The sequence below is a fragment of the Vulpes lagopus genome, chromosome 2, assembly GCF_018345385.1.
Source record: "Vulpes lagopus strain Blue_001 chromosome 2, ASM1834538v1, whole genome shotgun sequence".
Lineage (NCBI taxonomy): Eukaryota > Metazoa > Chordata > Mammalia > Carnivora > Canidae > Vulpes > Vulpes lagopus.
In genome coordinates, this window is record NC_054825.1 from 156,531,183 (window position 1) to 156,546,336 (window position 15,154).

Sequence of the window (15,154 nt, forward strand, 5' to 3'; positions counted from 1 at the left end):
TACAGGCCAGCTTTGAGGTGTGTCTGGAAGAGGGAAGCCATTTGTGGGAAAGATGCTGATTTTGGAGCCCCTTTCCCCAGATCTTTCTGACAGAATCTCAAGGCCCTTTGGGCTTTAGGCTTCCACTCCCCTATTCTGATGGGCATCGTGATTGAGTACCTTACTTTTGGGGGGAGCCCAAGGGAGTTTTGAGGCCAGTTTGCCATGTGGGGATCTGAACCCCAGGATAACTACCCTGGCCAGAAGTTCTGAAGTACAAGGGAGAGGGGGCAAAGAAGGAGCAGCAGCCAGGACCCTTGGGCTGCTAAGCAGGCAGCTGAAGATACTGATTCCTGGTAGCGAACCAGCGTCACAAGACCCCACATCAGTTCAGCTGCCAGCCCAGAAAGCAGCCACTGTTCTGCTTCCAGAGCATTGGTGTTGTCTAACCTTGGGTGCCCTATCTTAAGGATTTGGAGCAGGTGGAGCGGAGTTTGAGCTGAAGACCTGTGGGCTCCTAGGTCAATGGCAGCACCTCTCTGATCTCCCCATCTGTGACTGTCTCCCAGAGGTGAGGGGGTAAGGCTTTCAGGTCAACCATGCATAGACTGCTCTGCCCAAGTTGGGGGTTGGGGAGGTTAGCCTCCTGAATCCCAAGGGTAGTCTCCATGGATGCCAGGGGGAGGGGCAGACTCAAAACCCAGCACGTGGGTGGGGGTGGGGATATTAGAACTGAGCTTGAATTTAGGCACTGCATTTGTTCCCTAAAGTATTTACTGAGTGCCAGCCATGTACTTGGCTAGAGGTAGGCACAGCGAAGCAAACAGGTTGAGTTAAAAAGTGCTGGGGGTGGAGTCCTGAGGGCAGAAGCATTGCTGTCAACAGCTCCAAGGCTACCATGGATGAAGGGTGGGGGGCGGGACTAAGGGGTCAAATATCTAGGCCAGGCAGTCCCTGGCAGAAGTTATTAGCACTCTGTAGACACTTCTCTGAGGAGGGTGCTGGTGCGATGGGCATCTGGCTGCGACTAGCCTTTGTACTGTTGCTGCTGCATGGCCTGCAGCAGCCTGCATGGCCTGCTGCTGTGGCCCTGGCACTGCGCTGGCTCCTGGGAGATTCTATCTTCTGTGTGCTGCTCGGCCTGGCCGTACTGGCGCGGCCCTGGCTCTGTCCCTGGATGCCCCACTGGCTGAGTCTGGCAGCCGCGGCCCTCACGCTGACTTTGCTGCCTGCACGGTCACCTCCAGGGCTGCGCTGGCTGCCTGCAGATGTGGCCTATATCATCAGGATCCTCCACCTTGGCCTGCACATCAGAGCACGCATGAGCCACCAACCGCCCGACACTTTTGTGGATTCCTTTGAACGGCGAGCACGAGCACAGCCGGGCCATGCACCCTTGGTGTGGAAGGGGCCAGGGAGCCGCTCCTTCACTTTCAGGGAGCTGGACAACAGGGCATGCCAGGCTGTGTGGGCCCTGAAGGCTGAGCTGGGAGGCCTCACGGACTTGCTTGGCGGGGAGTCAGCTGCCCTCTTGGTGCTGGATTCCCAGACCATTCCAGCCTTGGGTTTGTGGCTGGGGCTGGCCAAGCTGGGCTGCCCGGTGGCCTGGATTAATCCACATGCTCGGGGGGAGCCTCTGGTGCACTCTGTGCTGAGCTCTGGGGCTCGGCTGCTGGTGGTGGACCCAGGTGAGGACCCCAGAGGCTATTAGAAGACAGAGGAGTGAGGGAGCAAGGGACAGACATGGAGGACTGCAGTTCACAGTGTCCTAGTAGGGGCTAGGCAAGGAACTCCTTGCTTCCCACCTACCCTTACAGGCAATTAGAATCAAAACTTAATTGCTGGAAAGTAATTTTGAGGGCATCAGAGATTTTTCTTTATCTTGTTTGTTTCAATCCCCCTCCTTTTAAGATTTGTTTTAGACAGTGAGTGGGGTGGGGGGAGCAGAAGCAGAGGGAAAGAGAATCTTTGAGCAGTCTCCCTAATGAGCTTGGAGCCCCATCCAGTGCTCACTGGGCTCAGTCTCAGCACTCTGAGACCATGACCTGAACTGAATCCAAGAGTTGGCTGCTTAACCAACTAAGCCACCCAGGCATCCCTGTTTCTTTTCTTTTTCTTTTTAAAAGATTTTATTCGTTTATTCATGAGAGACAGAGAGAGAGGCAGGGACACAGGCAGAGGGAGAAGCAGGCTCCATGCAAGGAGCCCGACGTGGGACTCGATCCTGGGACTCCAGGATCATACCCTGGGTTGAAGGCAGGCGCCAAACCGCCGAGCCACCCGGGGATCCCCGGAACCCCTCTTTCAATCCTTTTTGCCAACAAATACTAATTATAGGGCTCTTTACACAGGAATGTGTAAATTTTTCTCTGCCAGCTACTTCCTGTGTTGCTTGCAATAGGTTCTTCTCCCCTATCTTTGGGTCTCGGGGCTCCCCTCCTGACCTCAAATGTGGGCCTTTTCCCAATTTCTCTTCTGACCTATCCCTGCAGACCTCCAGGAGAACCTGGAAGAGGTCCTTCCCAAGCTGCAGGCAGAGAACATCCGATGCTTCTACCTCAGCCAGTCCTCCCCAACACCAGGAGTGGGGGCTCTGGGGGCAGCTCTTGATGTTGCACCCACTGACCCTGTGCCCACTGACCTACGTGCCGGGATCACACCACAAAGCCCTGCCCTGTTTATCTACACCTCAGGGACTACTGGTGAGGGTGCCTGCAGCCCTAGCCCTGACCTCTGAACCCTAATGCTGCCCTGACCCCAAGCTTGACATGTGCCGCAAACTTGACCTCTGAAACCCATCCTGCCCTATGATTGCAACACCTTGCCTGAACTCTGACCCCTAATGTGTTTTTACTGGTCAGTGCCAAATTCCTGCCTCTGCCCAGTAAACAGCCACTGAAACTCCCAACTGAGCTTTGGAATTTACCCTCTGCACTCCAAATCCAATTGTTCTTCCCTGAGCCCACCCACTAATGCCCGGACTTGATCACCTATTAAGAGCCCCAAGCCCTTCACTGCAGACCTGACCACGGAGACCCACTCCTATGTGCTGGCCCCTCTTGTGCTGTCCTTTCACCACCCACCCTTCCCACTCCATTTCCCAGGGCTCCCAAAGCCGGCCATTGTCACACATGAGCGACTGCTGCAGATGTGCAAGATGCTGTCCCTGTGTGGGGGCACAGCTGATGACGTGGTCTACACAGTCTTGCCTCTGTACCATGTGACGGGGCTTATCCTTGGGGTCCTCAGCTGCCTGGAGCTCGGTAAGCCCTTTTCTGAAGACCCCTCCAATTCATGGGACCTCCAGACTCAACCTCAGGGTGGGGCTTTCAGGGTCACCAGGCCCCACAAGTAATCCAATGCCAAGGTTGTTACCTTTGACAAGGGACACACAGCAGCAGGCCCCAGGGCTACTTGGGCAGAGACTTGGTTACTTAGAGTCCCTAAGGGCTTTGCTGTTGTCAGAAGGTGACAAGCTGATATGAGTGCTGGGATAGTCATTGAGGGTTAGGTGTTCACCAAGCATCCCACTGGGCTATTTTCCTGGACACCTGACTAGCAATTCAGACTGGGAAGGCTCCAGTATTTTCTTTTTGAGTTTTTGTGACAATTTTGAAACATATACACATTTCTAAATATTTCTACATGAATTTTCAGGTACCCACCACTTAGCTTCAGCCACCATCAGCATTTTGCTTTCAAACATACACAGTAGAGCAAAAGTAGAGAAAATGATTTGATGATGTCTCACATATCCTCATTCACCCTTGACAGTTGTTAACACATTGCCAATCTTATTTGATACGTATTCCCTTCTTTATTTCTGAATCATTTTAGAGCAAATCCTAGATACTGTATCTTTTTGTAAGTATTTAGTATGTATCTCTAATGCATAAGGACTTAAGAACTGTCACAGTAGTGATACCACACCTGACAAAATTAATAGTAGCTCTAATACCATCTGATGCTACAGGTCATGTTTAAATTTCTCCAATTGTCAAATTGTTTTATTAAGGTTAAAGTCCCCTCACTGTACTTGCTTGTTTGGTCTCTGCTTCTCTTTCTCCTGCATTTCTTGTTACAGTGGAATTTCCTCTAGAGATGTTGGATTCATTTCAATGTACTGTTGGAAAGAACCTTGGTGGGGTGTATTGTACTTCCTTTAAATTTTTTTTTTGTTTTTATTTTTAAATATTCTTTTTATAAAGATTTTATTTATTTGATGGGAGATCCCTGGGTGGCTCAGTGGTTTAGCGCCTGTCTTCAGCCCAGCGCGTGATCCTGGAGACCCGGGATTGAGTCCCATTTTGGGCTCCCTGCATGGAGCCTGCTTCTCCCTCTGCCTGTGTCACTGCCTCTCTCTCTCTCTCTCTCTCATGAATAAATAAATAAAATCTTAAAAAAAATAATAAAGATTTTATTTGAGAAAGAGAGAGCACAAGCAGGGGGAAGGAGAGGGAGAAGCATACTTCCTGCTGAGCAGGGAGCCCAACTCAGACCTCAATCCCAGGATCTTGTGATCATGACCAGAGCCAAAGGCAGATGCTTAACTGACTGAGCCACCCAGGCATCCCTGCATTTTGATTTTCTAATACATCACACTGAAGGCAGCTCATAACTGTTCTTGTACCTTACAGAGGCTAAGATGAATTAGGGAGCTGTATGTATGTATGTACGTATGTATGTTTGTATAGTTGACATGTTATATTAGTTTCTGGTGTACAAGGTAGTGTTTAGACAAATATATATTTGGGAGGTTTAATTGGAAAACTCCCTATCAATTCCCCCCCAGTTTTATTTATTTCTTTATTAAATATTTTATTTATTTATTCATGAGAGACAGAGAGAGAGAGAGAGAGGGAGAGGGAGAGGGAGAGTGAGGCAGAGACACAGGCAGAGGGAGAAGCAGGCTCCATAGAGGAAGCCTGATGCGGGACTTGATCCCGGGGCCCCAGGATCACACCCTGAGCAGAAGGCAGGCGCTCAATTGCTGAGCCACCCAGGCATTATCCAACCCCACCCCACCCCCGCACTGGTTGTACCAGCTCTTGAAGACCTTTCCTGAATCAGGCATTTCATTAGGGGTGGCAAACAAAATTGTCACTTTCAAGGGCCAGCATCTATTTTCACAGAGAAGGCACTGTATTTTACCTCCTGACAAAAATACAGCCTCAAAGAAGACACAGAATTTCTACCTCACCAGGCACATGAGCAATTGTCCCTTTGAGTGAGGGGATGATAATATTTAGCTTGCAGGGCTTTGTCGAGGATTAGGGTTGAGGTAGGAAGAGTGCCTTTCACAAAGCCGCAGAGAAGGTGATCAGCTAAGAAAGGATCACTTTCCAGAGTGATAAGTAGTGGCCCATAAAATTTCTTAATCCATGTGTCCATCCTTTAAAACAATTCTTCCATCAACTCACACATCCATCTACTAACCTACCTCCTCACCCACCTATCCATCTATGCCACCACCTATTCATCTATCCATCTGCCCAGCTAGACATTCATAAAACATTTATAATCATTAATGATTATTTAGCAGTACTCACTTTATACAAAGCAGTGAGCTTGTTACATATTCTGAAGATAGGATTCAACCCCATACCCACCTACACCTTTCTCATGTGGGCACTCCTGGCTGAGTCAGTGACACACAGATGAACTCCAAACCCTGTGAGTCAGAGGGCCACAGCTGATCAAAGCAACTTATCATAGTGGCATGGAAGTATGACCTGAAACCCTTTCCTCTCCCCCTTCAGGAGCAACCTGTGTCCTGGCCCCCAAGTTCTCTGCTTCTCGCTTCTGGGATAACTGTCGGCAGCATGGTGTGACTGTGATCCTGTATGTGGGCGAGGTTCTACGGTACCTGTGTAACACTCCACAGGTGAGGTGCTAAGATTAGGGCTTCATGGTGATCACCTCAGGTATGAAATCCCAGATGTCATTTCAGGTGAAGGTTTCAGGTAGATTCAGGTACAGGACCTGACCAGGGTCCCTTAGGTAAAACACCTTAGGCAACATCCACAGATAATTTATCCCACACAAGGTTTCCAAACATGGCTCCTATGATGATCATCAGTGCTACCTTGGGCAAATGACTTCACCTCTATCAGTCTCAATGTCCCCATTTGGAAAATTAGGATAATAAAGAGAGTATTTGTGAGTATAAAACATATATAAAATGCCTAGAACAGAGGATGCCTCAGGGTAAACTCACTAGATGTGAACTTATACAGCAATGAGGTATGGATTCCAGGTAAAATGCTTCAGGTAACTACCTCCAGGTAAGACCCCCAGGTCTCTCCTCAAGTTGAAACTTTAAGTCACTCCCCAGTTTACCTCCAGGTAAAGGCCCCCAAGTAACCCCTCCAGGTAACAGTTCCAGGTACTACTCCTATATAAGATCCTAGATATTTCCCCTAGGTAAGCCCCAGATAAGGCCTCAGTTGCCCCTAGGTATCCCTCCAGTTAAGGCTCTCAGGTAACTTCCATAAACAGACTCCAGATAACTACTCTCAAGTAAGAACCTTTAGTGGATTACTTAGGTATGGATGCCCCCCTCCCTATCACCTCCCAGGTAATTCCTCAGGTAAGGACTAAAAGCCCTCATAGGTAAGGGTTCTAGGGCATGCTCCTCTTCACCGTTCTTGGGATGTCCCTGCAGCGACCAGAGGACCGGACACATACAGTCCGCTTGGCAATGGGCAATGGACTTCGGGCAGATGTGTGGCAGTCCTTCCAGCAGCGCTTTGGCCCCATTAAGATCTTGGAAATCTACGGCTCCACGGAAGGCAATATTGGCTTCATCAACTATCCAGGGCGCTGTGGGGCCCTGGGCAAGATGAGCTGCTTCCTTCGAGTGAGTGGGTTGAGTGGGGCAGTGGCCCTGATTAAGACTGAGCTCACAGGGTCTCTACTGACACTTTCCCACCCTCCACTCAGATGCTGTCCCCCTTTGAGCTTGTACAGTTTGACACGGAGGCGGAGGAGCCTGTCAGGGACAATCGGGGATTCTGCGTCCCTGTGGGGCCAGGTACAAGGGTCGGGGAAACCTTCCCTGGGTGTGGGAAGGGCAGGGGACCATCTGCTCCTTCGCTGGGACAGGCTGCCCAAAGCCTTGAGGTCAGTGCCCTGTGGTGGTGTCTGCTGCCCTCACCTGCACCCTGTTCTCAGCTTGTCTGACCACTGCCTGGGACCCTCTGTCTCTCATCTTCTCAGCTCTGCCTGGATCCCCTGCCTCAATCTCTTGTTCTCTAGGTCTCTGGGTCTCTATTTGTGGTAGTTATATCCTCCCAGGCATCAATCTCTTGTCCAGTACCTTCTCCTAGGGTCTTCTCTCCTGGCGTTTTTCATGATCTTGGCCATATCACTTTCTTCCCACCACCATCTGTCTCTGTCCTTTGTGCATCCCTTGTTATCCTTTTTCTATTTCTAGTGGGCTCCCCAATGTCTCCTGTCCCCCAGTCTCTGTATCTCACTCTTCCCATCTTTATCTCTAGGTCTCTCTCTGTCTCTTCTTTGGCAGTTTTGGTTTGAAGAGTTGGTCCACCACGGTTGGAAACTCTGGCAGGGGGCTGATGGGTTGTGCAGTTCTTGGCCATGGTTAATGCCCTAATTCCAACTCCTACCCCAGGGGAGTCAGGGCTCCTGTTGACCCAGGTTTTGCGCCACCAGCCTTTCCTGGGCTACCGCGGGGCGCGAGAGCTGTCGGAACGAAAGTTGGTGCGGGATGTGCGGCGCAAGGGCGACGTTTACTTCAACACCGGCGACGTGCTGGCCATGGACGAAGAAGGCTTCCTTTACTTTCGCGACCGCCTTGGGGACACCTTCCGGTCGGGTCCTGGGCGGGTGGCCGGGGCTTCCTGGACCTTTGAGGGAGGAGGGCTGAAGAAGTGGGACTTCCAGGCCCAAGGGGCGTGGCTTCTCGATCCCGAAATTGGGCAGAACCAGCGATCAGATCTCATAGGAGGAGGGGCTTGGTGGGCAAGAGGGGCCTCCCCTTAGCCAAGGTTGTGCTCGCTAGCAGTGGATTCAACCCCACAGATGGAAAGGTGAGAACGTGTCCACGCGGGAGGTAGAGAGCGTTTTGTCACTGGTGGACTTCCTGCAGGAGGTGAACGTCTACGGTGTGTCAGTACCAGGTGTGGAGGATTTGCTTCATTTTAAACTTCTGACAGCCTTATGGGCAGAGTAGTGTTATCCAGATATTACAGGTGGGGGGAACTGCTGGGGCACAGCCAGTGAGCAGTGTTGGGCCAAGTGAGAGGGTTGGCCATGGGCACTGTGAGGTGGATGAGCTGAGTGACTGTTGTACTTCCCAGGTTGTGAGGGCAAGGTGGGCATGGCTGCGGTGCAGCTGGCCACCGGCCAGACTTTTGATGGTCAGAGGATGTACCAGCATGTCCACACTTGGCTCCCTGCCTACGCTGCACCCCATTTCATCCGCATCCAGGTGAGCTCAGGGTGACAGAAGTAGGTGGATGAGAGGTCTTGGACAGGGGCCCACAATCGAGATTATGCTTATTACCCCTGCAGGACACTCTAGCGATCACAAGCACATTCAAACTGGTGAAGTCCCGCTTGGTGCGTGAGGGCTTCAATGTAGGCGTAATTACTGACCCCTTGTTCGTGTTGGACAACCAAGCCAAGGCCTTCCGGCCCCTGACAGTGGACATGTACCAGGCTGTGTGCAATGGAACCTGGAGACTCTGACCATCTGGCCAGTCCACAAGACATCTCAAGTGGTAGTGCCCAATGCTGACTACCACTCCCATTGTGCAGGGTCACCTTCCCCTCAAACCTGGCAAAGGTCATCATGAATCCCAGCCTGGCCATAATCCCAGCTCCAGAGTGAGATGATGCTAGGCCCATTAGTGGAGTGAGAATAAACTTGGATGTGTACACAGATATCTATGTGTACAGGGGCCAAGGGCAGACAGCCCCAAGACTGGTCACTTTGGCATAAAGATCATTTTGTGTTAAAAGCATTAAAACCCGAGCAAATTCAGAAGCTCTTTCTCTCCCAGAAATAACTATGTTGATAGGAATCTAGCAAGGGCTCTTTGATCACATTCTTGTCTTGTTTCTGAATGGCCCAAAACCATTTGTTTACTGAGTATTTACTCTTTCATCTTCCTTTAAATTGCATTCTTTCCTATAAAATTCCTAGACCTATCTCTCTCAGTTCAGTATAATATGTATGCCTTATTTTGTCTGTCTTTAGAATTTTATGGTTGTATGCATTCCCCCATCTGAACCAAATTAAATTTGATATTCTCCTGTTAACATGTCTCATGTCAATTTCATTCTTATTGAAGCTAGAAAGACCTTGAAGGGCAGAAGAAATTCTTCCCCAACAGCAGAGAGAGGTACAAGCAAGGAATTCAGGACGTAGCTTACTTCACCCTACACACACACACAGCCTCCCCACCAAGGATCTTGACAAGCCTCAGGGAATGGCCTGAGCAAGGCCACCAGTGTTGGAGGTTATAGCAGCCTTGAAGCCATTCCAAGGTTCAGAGATGAGGTTCAATCTATCTATAGGTCTTTTTGTGTCCTCTGATGGGCTGGCCCCAAGTCAGCAGATGTGGATATGGTCTGGAGTATGTAAGGGGAAGTGCTGTCATGGAGAGACAAGGACATGGGGCTAAGGAACTGGAGAAAAGATGTCCTTGGCAGAATGAACCTGCAAAAGCCCTGATGCAAGTCCTGTGGCAAGGGGGTGTGGAGATCAGAGCCCTCTGGAAGATGAAATCCAGTGTTTTAGGGGCCAGAAGAGCCCTCCAGGCATTGTGAGAACTGTAGAAAGGAGCATGCTTTTGCTGGTTTCAGAAAAGTGTAGTACCTGTTCTGTCAGAAGCTTTAAATGTTACTTGATTGTTATGGAACTCTAGACTGTGGGCCAAGGAAACAAAGAGGTGGAGTCACCAGTGGCAAAACGTTAGGGAAGCATAATCCTGTCTCAGGAACCGGAAGTACTTCTTTGGGAATTAGGATAAATGCAGATAAGAATTTGAGGGCAATGAACCTCTAGGGAGTGCAATCCACCCCATGTCAGGGGCTTCAGGTGCTGCCCAGGCATCTTAAGAGCTGTACACCAAGAAAAGGGGAATACCACATTAATCCTCAGTGAAGGGCACCTGGGCGGCTCAGTGGTCTGTCTTTATCTCAGGTCGTGATCGCTGGGTCCTGGGATCAAGTCCCACATCAGGCTCCCTGCAGGAAGCCTGCTTCTCCTTCTGCCTAGGTCTCTGCCCCTCTCTGTCTCTCTCATGAATAAACAAAATCTTAAAAAAAAAATCCTCAGTGAAGAGGTCTGTGCTCTATGGCAGAAATCATTGCTTGCTTGCCCGCCTGCCTGCTACAGATGTTGTAGGCTGTGGCACCTGTGATATGAAGATTGGGATTGTAGGCCTGGAGAGCTCGGATACTGGTAATGACACCTGGGTCACTGTGGGAGCTGTTAGGTAGAGGGTAGGGGTCGCAAAGAACTCTGTGGTGTGTAACTCAAAGAGACTCAGGGTAGAGGCTGCTGGTTTTCAAGCCCTCTGGAGCTCTGAAGCATAAGCCTGCAGGGACCACCCTCTACTTCCCCCAGTGGCAACTTTGTATGTGGCTCTCACTAAATCAGTGAAGGTTCACCCATTCCCATCCAATCCTAGCTTCAGAATGCCATTGCCTGACACCTCTTACTCCATCCTTAATACTTGTAGGTTTATATTCTAAACACACTCCTCCATAAAGTTTCATTAGGTTTCCGAACCAAGTGAGGTATGTATTCAGTCCATCTTGATCCAGGAACCCAGGGAAACTTACATGCATAGCCTGCTCAGGGTTAACACCAGTACAATCAGCCCAGCATGATAGGACCCAGCATGACCACAGAAGACTGGAGGAGGGCAATGCAAAGGCCAAAACATGGATGAAGGCAGGTGACTATAATAGTTGCTGATCAAGGTGAGAGCCACTGAAGTCCTGGGTATTGGGAGCAGTGGTTTCAGATGGAGGAAGTCAGAGATGGCAGGATGCCTCACACATAGGGGGATGGGAGGGTCGAAGGGTCAGGAGGGCTCAGGTTGGAAACTGGACTCCAGGAGCTTCAGTTGAAGATGCAGAAAAGGTCGAATATAATTTGCTGAGTACCCACTTGGTGTTTGACAGATGCCTTTTATCCCAAATCCCATGGATTCCCCAGAGGTCTCTGAACAGAGTGTGGAGTGAGGCTGTAGCATACTCAAGTCACCCTCCTGAAAGTGAATCTGGGGGAAATGGAGTAGGAACAAGGTCAGAGCAGAGGAGTCCAGGAGGGGTGGACAGTGGTTCAAGGTCCTGCACCATACCAGAAGTTCTGGTTCAGTGGAACTATACTCCAACGATCTTGGGGACCCAGTTCCCTGCAAGACATCTCTCACTGCTGCCACATCTCCTCTCATTATAAGACTTACGATGTTCCAGAGATGGAAGATAAGTCTGAACGTGCTAGCAGGTGAATGCGGGGGGGGGGGGGGGGGGACATCATTTCTGTGTTCATTTTGTGTGACAGGTGGCTGCGAACCTTGGTGATGGGACTAGGGTACTCCCTTATCTCAGGCTCCCGAGCCCGGATCTACAAAGACTCATCTTATAGTAGAATGGAGACTTGGAAAAAAATTATTATAAAAAAAAAAAAAAACAACTGAGACTTGGGCAGCTTCATGATGTCTAACATAGCCAAGTCTCTTCGCAGACTCCCATGAACCTTTGGCTGTCATGAAGACATAAACGTCCCAGACCCTTATTTGGGGAGCAGGCAAGCTGTGTATCTAATCTTTAGACTCTCAAAAGGACCTGGTTGAAGCAAAACTTCACAGCTCTGTGAAGACTGTGTCGTTAAACACTCCCGAACCATAATCTGGAGGTTGGGAGGGGAGGCCAGGCTGTGCACTTCCATAGTGTTGTGCAAGGATTTGCACAATATACATCCATTCCAACTTCTACTTTTGGGTCTTTTCTTTTTTGTTCCCAAGAGTCCACTAACATCCCTGGGAGTAAAGCCTCAGGTCACGATGGAAGCTGGTCCACTGAGAGCCACAGGGAGAAACCTGGGCCCCATCCCACCCATCTGACTCAGTGTCCCAGCCATGTGGAGGTGTCCCACGATGGGAGGGTGCACACACATGGCCTTAGGGAACGGCAAATCCCCTTTCCACTTGAGGCAAGAGAACTGGTGGACACCTGTCCACCAGACTCTGCAGAAACAAGTAGTCCCATCTGGTCTCCTCCAAACCTGTTATGATCACCTCTTCTCAGGGCAGTGGGGATATAAAGGCTCCTGTAAGGGAGCCTTTGGTAACAAGAGAATGTGGCCAATCCTGAGGCTTGGATGAGAAACTGAATGGAAGAGCATGGCTAAAGAGCCATCATTCTTGATGTTGGGTCTCCCTCTCCTCAACTCAGGGCCCTCTACCTCTACTTGCTCCACCATCTGTGGGAGTTCTAGGTGCAGGTAGCCAGGCCTGGCACCACCCAGCTCTCACACTGGCAGACTAGAGCATGGATGCCAGAGCACGGGGGCAGAGTGCTGAGCTCAGGATGCTGAGCCTATGGCCAGGAGCCATGTCCTGGCTCTGCTGTGTGCAACTCACATCCCCTCTCTCTGCCTCAGTTTCCTCATCGGAGAAATGGGGTACCAACCACAGCAGCCACCTCAGGGGTGGCAATGGGCACATGTTGGCCCTTATCAAGATCCTGCCTATCACGGTCCTGCAGATACCCTCGGTAGGCCTGAATCTCTCTCCCTCCCTCCTTCCCTCCCTTTCTCTCCCTCCCATTCTTTTCCGAAGGTGAAAGCTGAGACTTAGAGCCCAAGGCCAACACCAGACAGCACATGACGTCCTACCCCCTGGGTCTGCTCACAGGAGGCCTTGGATGAAGTGAGGTCTTGAAGGAACATCCTGAGGGTCAGTATGGCAGTCACTGGTGTACAGACGTGGGAACCTTCTAGGACCACCTCCCCAGCACTCCAGCCCTCCTCCTCCTCACCTGAGTACCCACATCATAATAGGCATGAAACAGCACTCTGCCAGGTCTCTGCCCTACCAAAGTCCCAGCATCCACACAGCCCCCTGATAATTCTGCAGCCTGACCGTTGGGATGACCTGTGGCTGAAATGGCAAACATCATCACCATGTGCAGATGGAACCATAGTACACGGCCATGTCTTCCCCAAAATGTGGATGTGTGGGCGACACAGGTGTTTAGACAACCAGCTGTGAACTCAGGCTTCAGCAGGCTTTGAAACTGTGGCTGGACCTGAAGTGGGAGTGGGCCCAGCTTCCCTCCCCAGTGAACCCTCTGATGATGCTCCCAAAGAAGGCCTGGCCTGGGGGCACAGGCCTGTCCCACGCCGCGGTTTCCGCACAGGTTTCTCTCCTGTGTGGATCCTCTGGTGGTGGAAGAGGGCTGGGCGCTCTCGGAAGGCACGGCCGCAATGTGTGCATACAAAGGGCTTCTCACCCGTGTGGATGCGTCGGTGGCTGAGCAACACTGCACCCTTGGCAAAAGCCTTCCCACAGTCCCCACAGCGGAAGGGCCGCTCACCCGTGTGCAGTAGCTGATGCTGCGTGAGGTTAGAGCTGTGACTGAAGGCACGGCCACATTCTGCACAGGCAAAGGGCTTTTCGCCTGTGTGCACACGCTGGTGATTAGACAGCGAGGAACCCTGGCTGAAGGTAGCACCGCAAAGAGCACAGGTATAAGGCTTCTCACCCGTGTGCATGCGCTCATGCTGGATCAGGTGTGAGTTGCGGCAGAAGCGGCGGCCACACTGGGCACATGCGTAGGGCCGCCCACCTGCGTGGATTTTGCGGTGCTGGCTGAGGTTGGACCCATGGCTGAAGGCCTTGCCACACTCGCTGCAGCGGAAAGACTTCTCAGCTGTGTGTATGCGCTGGTGTCTCACCAGGGAGGAGCTATGCCTGAAGGCCTTGCCACAGGCTGGGCATGCATAGGGTGTCTCACCACTGTGGATGCGCTGGTGCTGCGTCAGGTGTGATGTCTGGCTAAAGGCCTTGCCACACTGAGCACATTCATATGGCCGCTCCCCAGTGTGGGTGCGCAGGTGCTTGAGCAGGTCGGAGCTCTTCACGAACACTTTGTTGCATGCCCTGCATTCGAAGGGCTTCTCCCCTGAAAGGAGGCCAGTGCCTGTGTGGAGGGCCTTGCCCAGCTGATGCCAGGTCGGGGGCTCCTGGCCAGCAGGGAGTCCATGAGGCTTGTGGCTAGCTGTACCCTTACCACCTTGCCCAGAGGTGAGACCAGCCTCAAATTCTGGAATTTTGGGGAAGGCTCTCCCAGGGGCCTCCTGCCCATATGGCTTCTGACCCCCACATGCCCTCAGCTGCTTGCCTGGCACGGGGCGGTTCATAAGGGCCTTCTCCCTGGGTGAGCTGTCCTCAGCCATCCTCAGTGGAGAGGTCAGCCTGAGGCTCACACTGGCCTCCCCACTGCCAGGACCCAGCAGGAGCCGTTCCCAATAGATTACAGACACCCCTGTGGGTTTTTTCTCCTGAGAACAGGAGATGCCCTGCCAGTCCTCCAGGCTTTTCCCACGATCACACATGCCAGTGAAGGGAAGGACCCTTGTAGGCGCTGGACGGGAGCCATCATGGAGGGCCCCTGGCAGCGCTGCTTCTCCAGGAACCACCCTGTCGTATGCCAGATGACGGGAACCTGAAGGCACAGAAATGGTGGATCCTGGGTCATCCTGGCCAGAGGGGATGGTTGGGGCATGCCTAGTGGTCAGGCAAAGGAATGCTGAGGACTGGGTGTGCAAGCTGGGGAGAAAAGCCATGGCCAGATACCAGCGTATGTACTTCACTTCTGTCCCAGGGGACTCCTCAAGCCTGCTTTTGTTCCTTACACAAATAGCTACCTGATGCTATAGGCCCTACCCTCAAACCCTGTTCCTGCCTGTGCCCCCCCCCCGCCCCCCCTCCCACTGCCTCTCCCATAGTGTGGCCAGTGCCATGAGTGTGGGTCACAGACTGTCCTGGTAAAGGCTGTGGCCCACTGCCTGGCATGGGGTACCCTGGGATCTCCCTCCCCCTTGATGGGCAAGCCAAGGCCAGAGTCTCCAGGAGCGGCTGATGGTATAAGGAGGACGGGAGGGAGTCAGGCAGGAGGTGGGAGATGAGAG

At 51.7% G+C, this 15,154-nt stretch overlaps 2 protein-coding genes across 2 annotated transcripts in view; one reads left to right on the top strand and one right to left on the bottom strand.

Moving 5' to 3' along the window:
- Positions 1 to 926: 926 nt before the first annotated feature.
- On the top strand, positions 927 to 9,264 carry SLC27A5 (solute carrier family 27 member 5). Its single transcript, XM_041742992.1, has 10 exons — positions 927 to 1,667; positions 2,472 to 2,681; positions 3,084 to 3,242; positions 5,739 to 5,863; positions 6,644 to 6,838; positions 6,922 to 7,012; positions 7,613 to 7,811; positions 8,023 to 8,120; positions 8,301 to 8,431; positions 8,515 to 9,264. The coding sequence occupies exons 1-10, from the start codon at positions 989 to 991 to the stop codon at positions 8,689 to 8,691; spliced, it is 2,064 nt and encodes a 687-aa protein (XP_041598926.1). The 5' UTR covers positions 927 to 988; the 3' UTR covers positions 8,692 to 9,264.
- A 209-nt stretch (positions 9,265 to 9,473) lies between these two features.
- LOC121478566 overlaps positions 9,474 to 15,154 on the bottom strand; it is a 30,936-nt gene continuing 25,255 nt past the window's right edge. Inside the window, exon 11 of the mRNA XM_041733661.1 lies at positions 9,474 to 14,688. Within this exon, the coding sequence (XP_041589595.1) occupies positions 13,235 to 14,688 (1,454 nt within the window). The 3' untranslated portion in view covers positions 9,474 to 13,234. The remainder of the gene's footprint in view (positions 14,689 to 15,154) is intronic.

Excerpts from the sequence above, each read along its gene's own strand:
- SLC27A5 (XM_041742992.1), top strand. The coding sequence starts at position 989 with ATGGGCATCTGGCTGCGACTAGCCTTTGTACTGTTGCTGCTGCATGGC. Across the intron at positions 2,682-3,083 it reads CTACACCTCAGGGACTACTG|GGCTCCCAAAGCCGGCCATT; the intron begins GTGAGGGTGCCT and ends TCCATTTCCCAG. Across the intron at positions 8,432-8,514 it reads CCCATTTCATCCGCATCCAG|GACACTCTAGCGATCACAAG; the intron begins GTGAGCTCAGGG and ends TTACCCCTGCAG.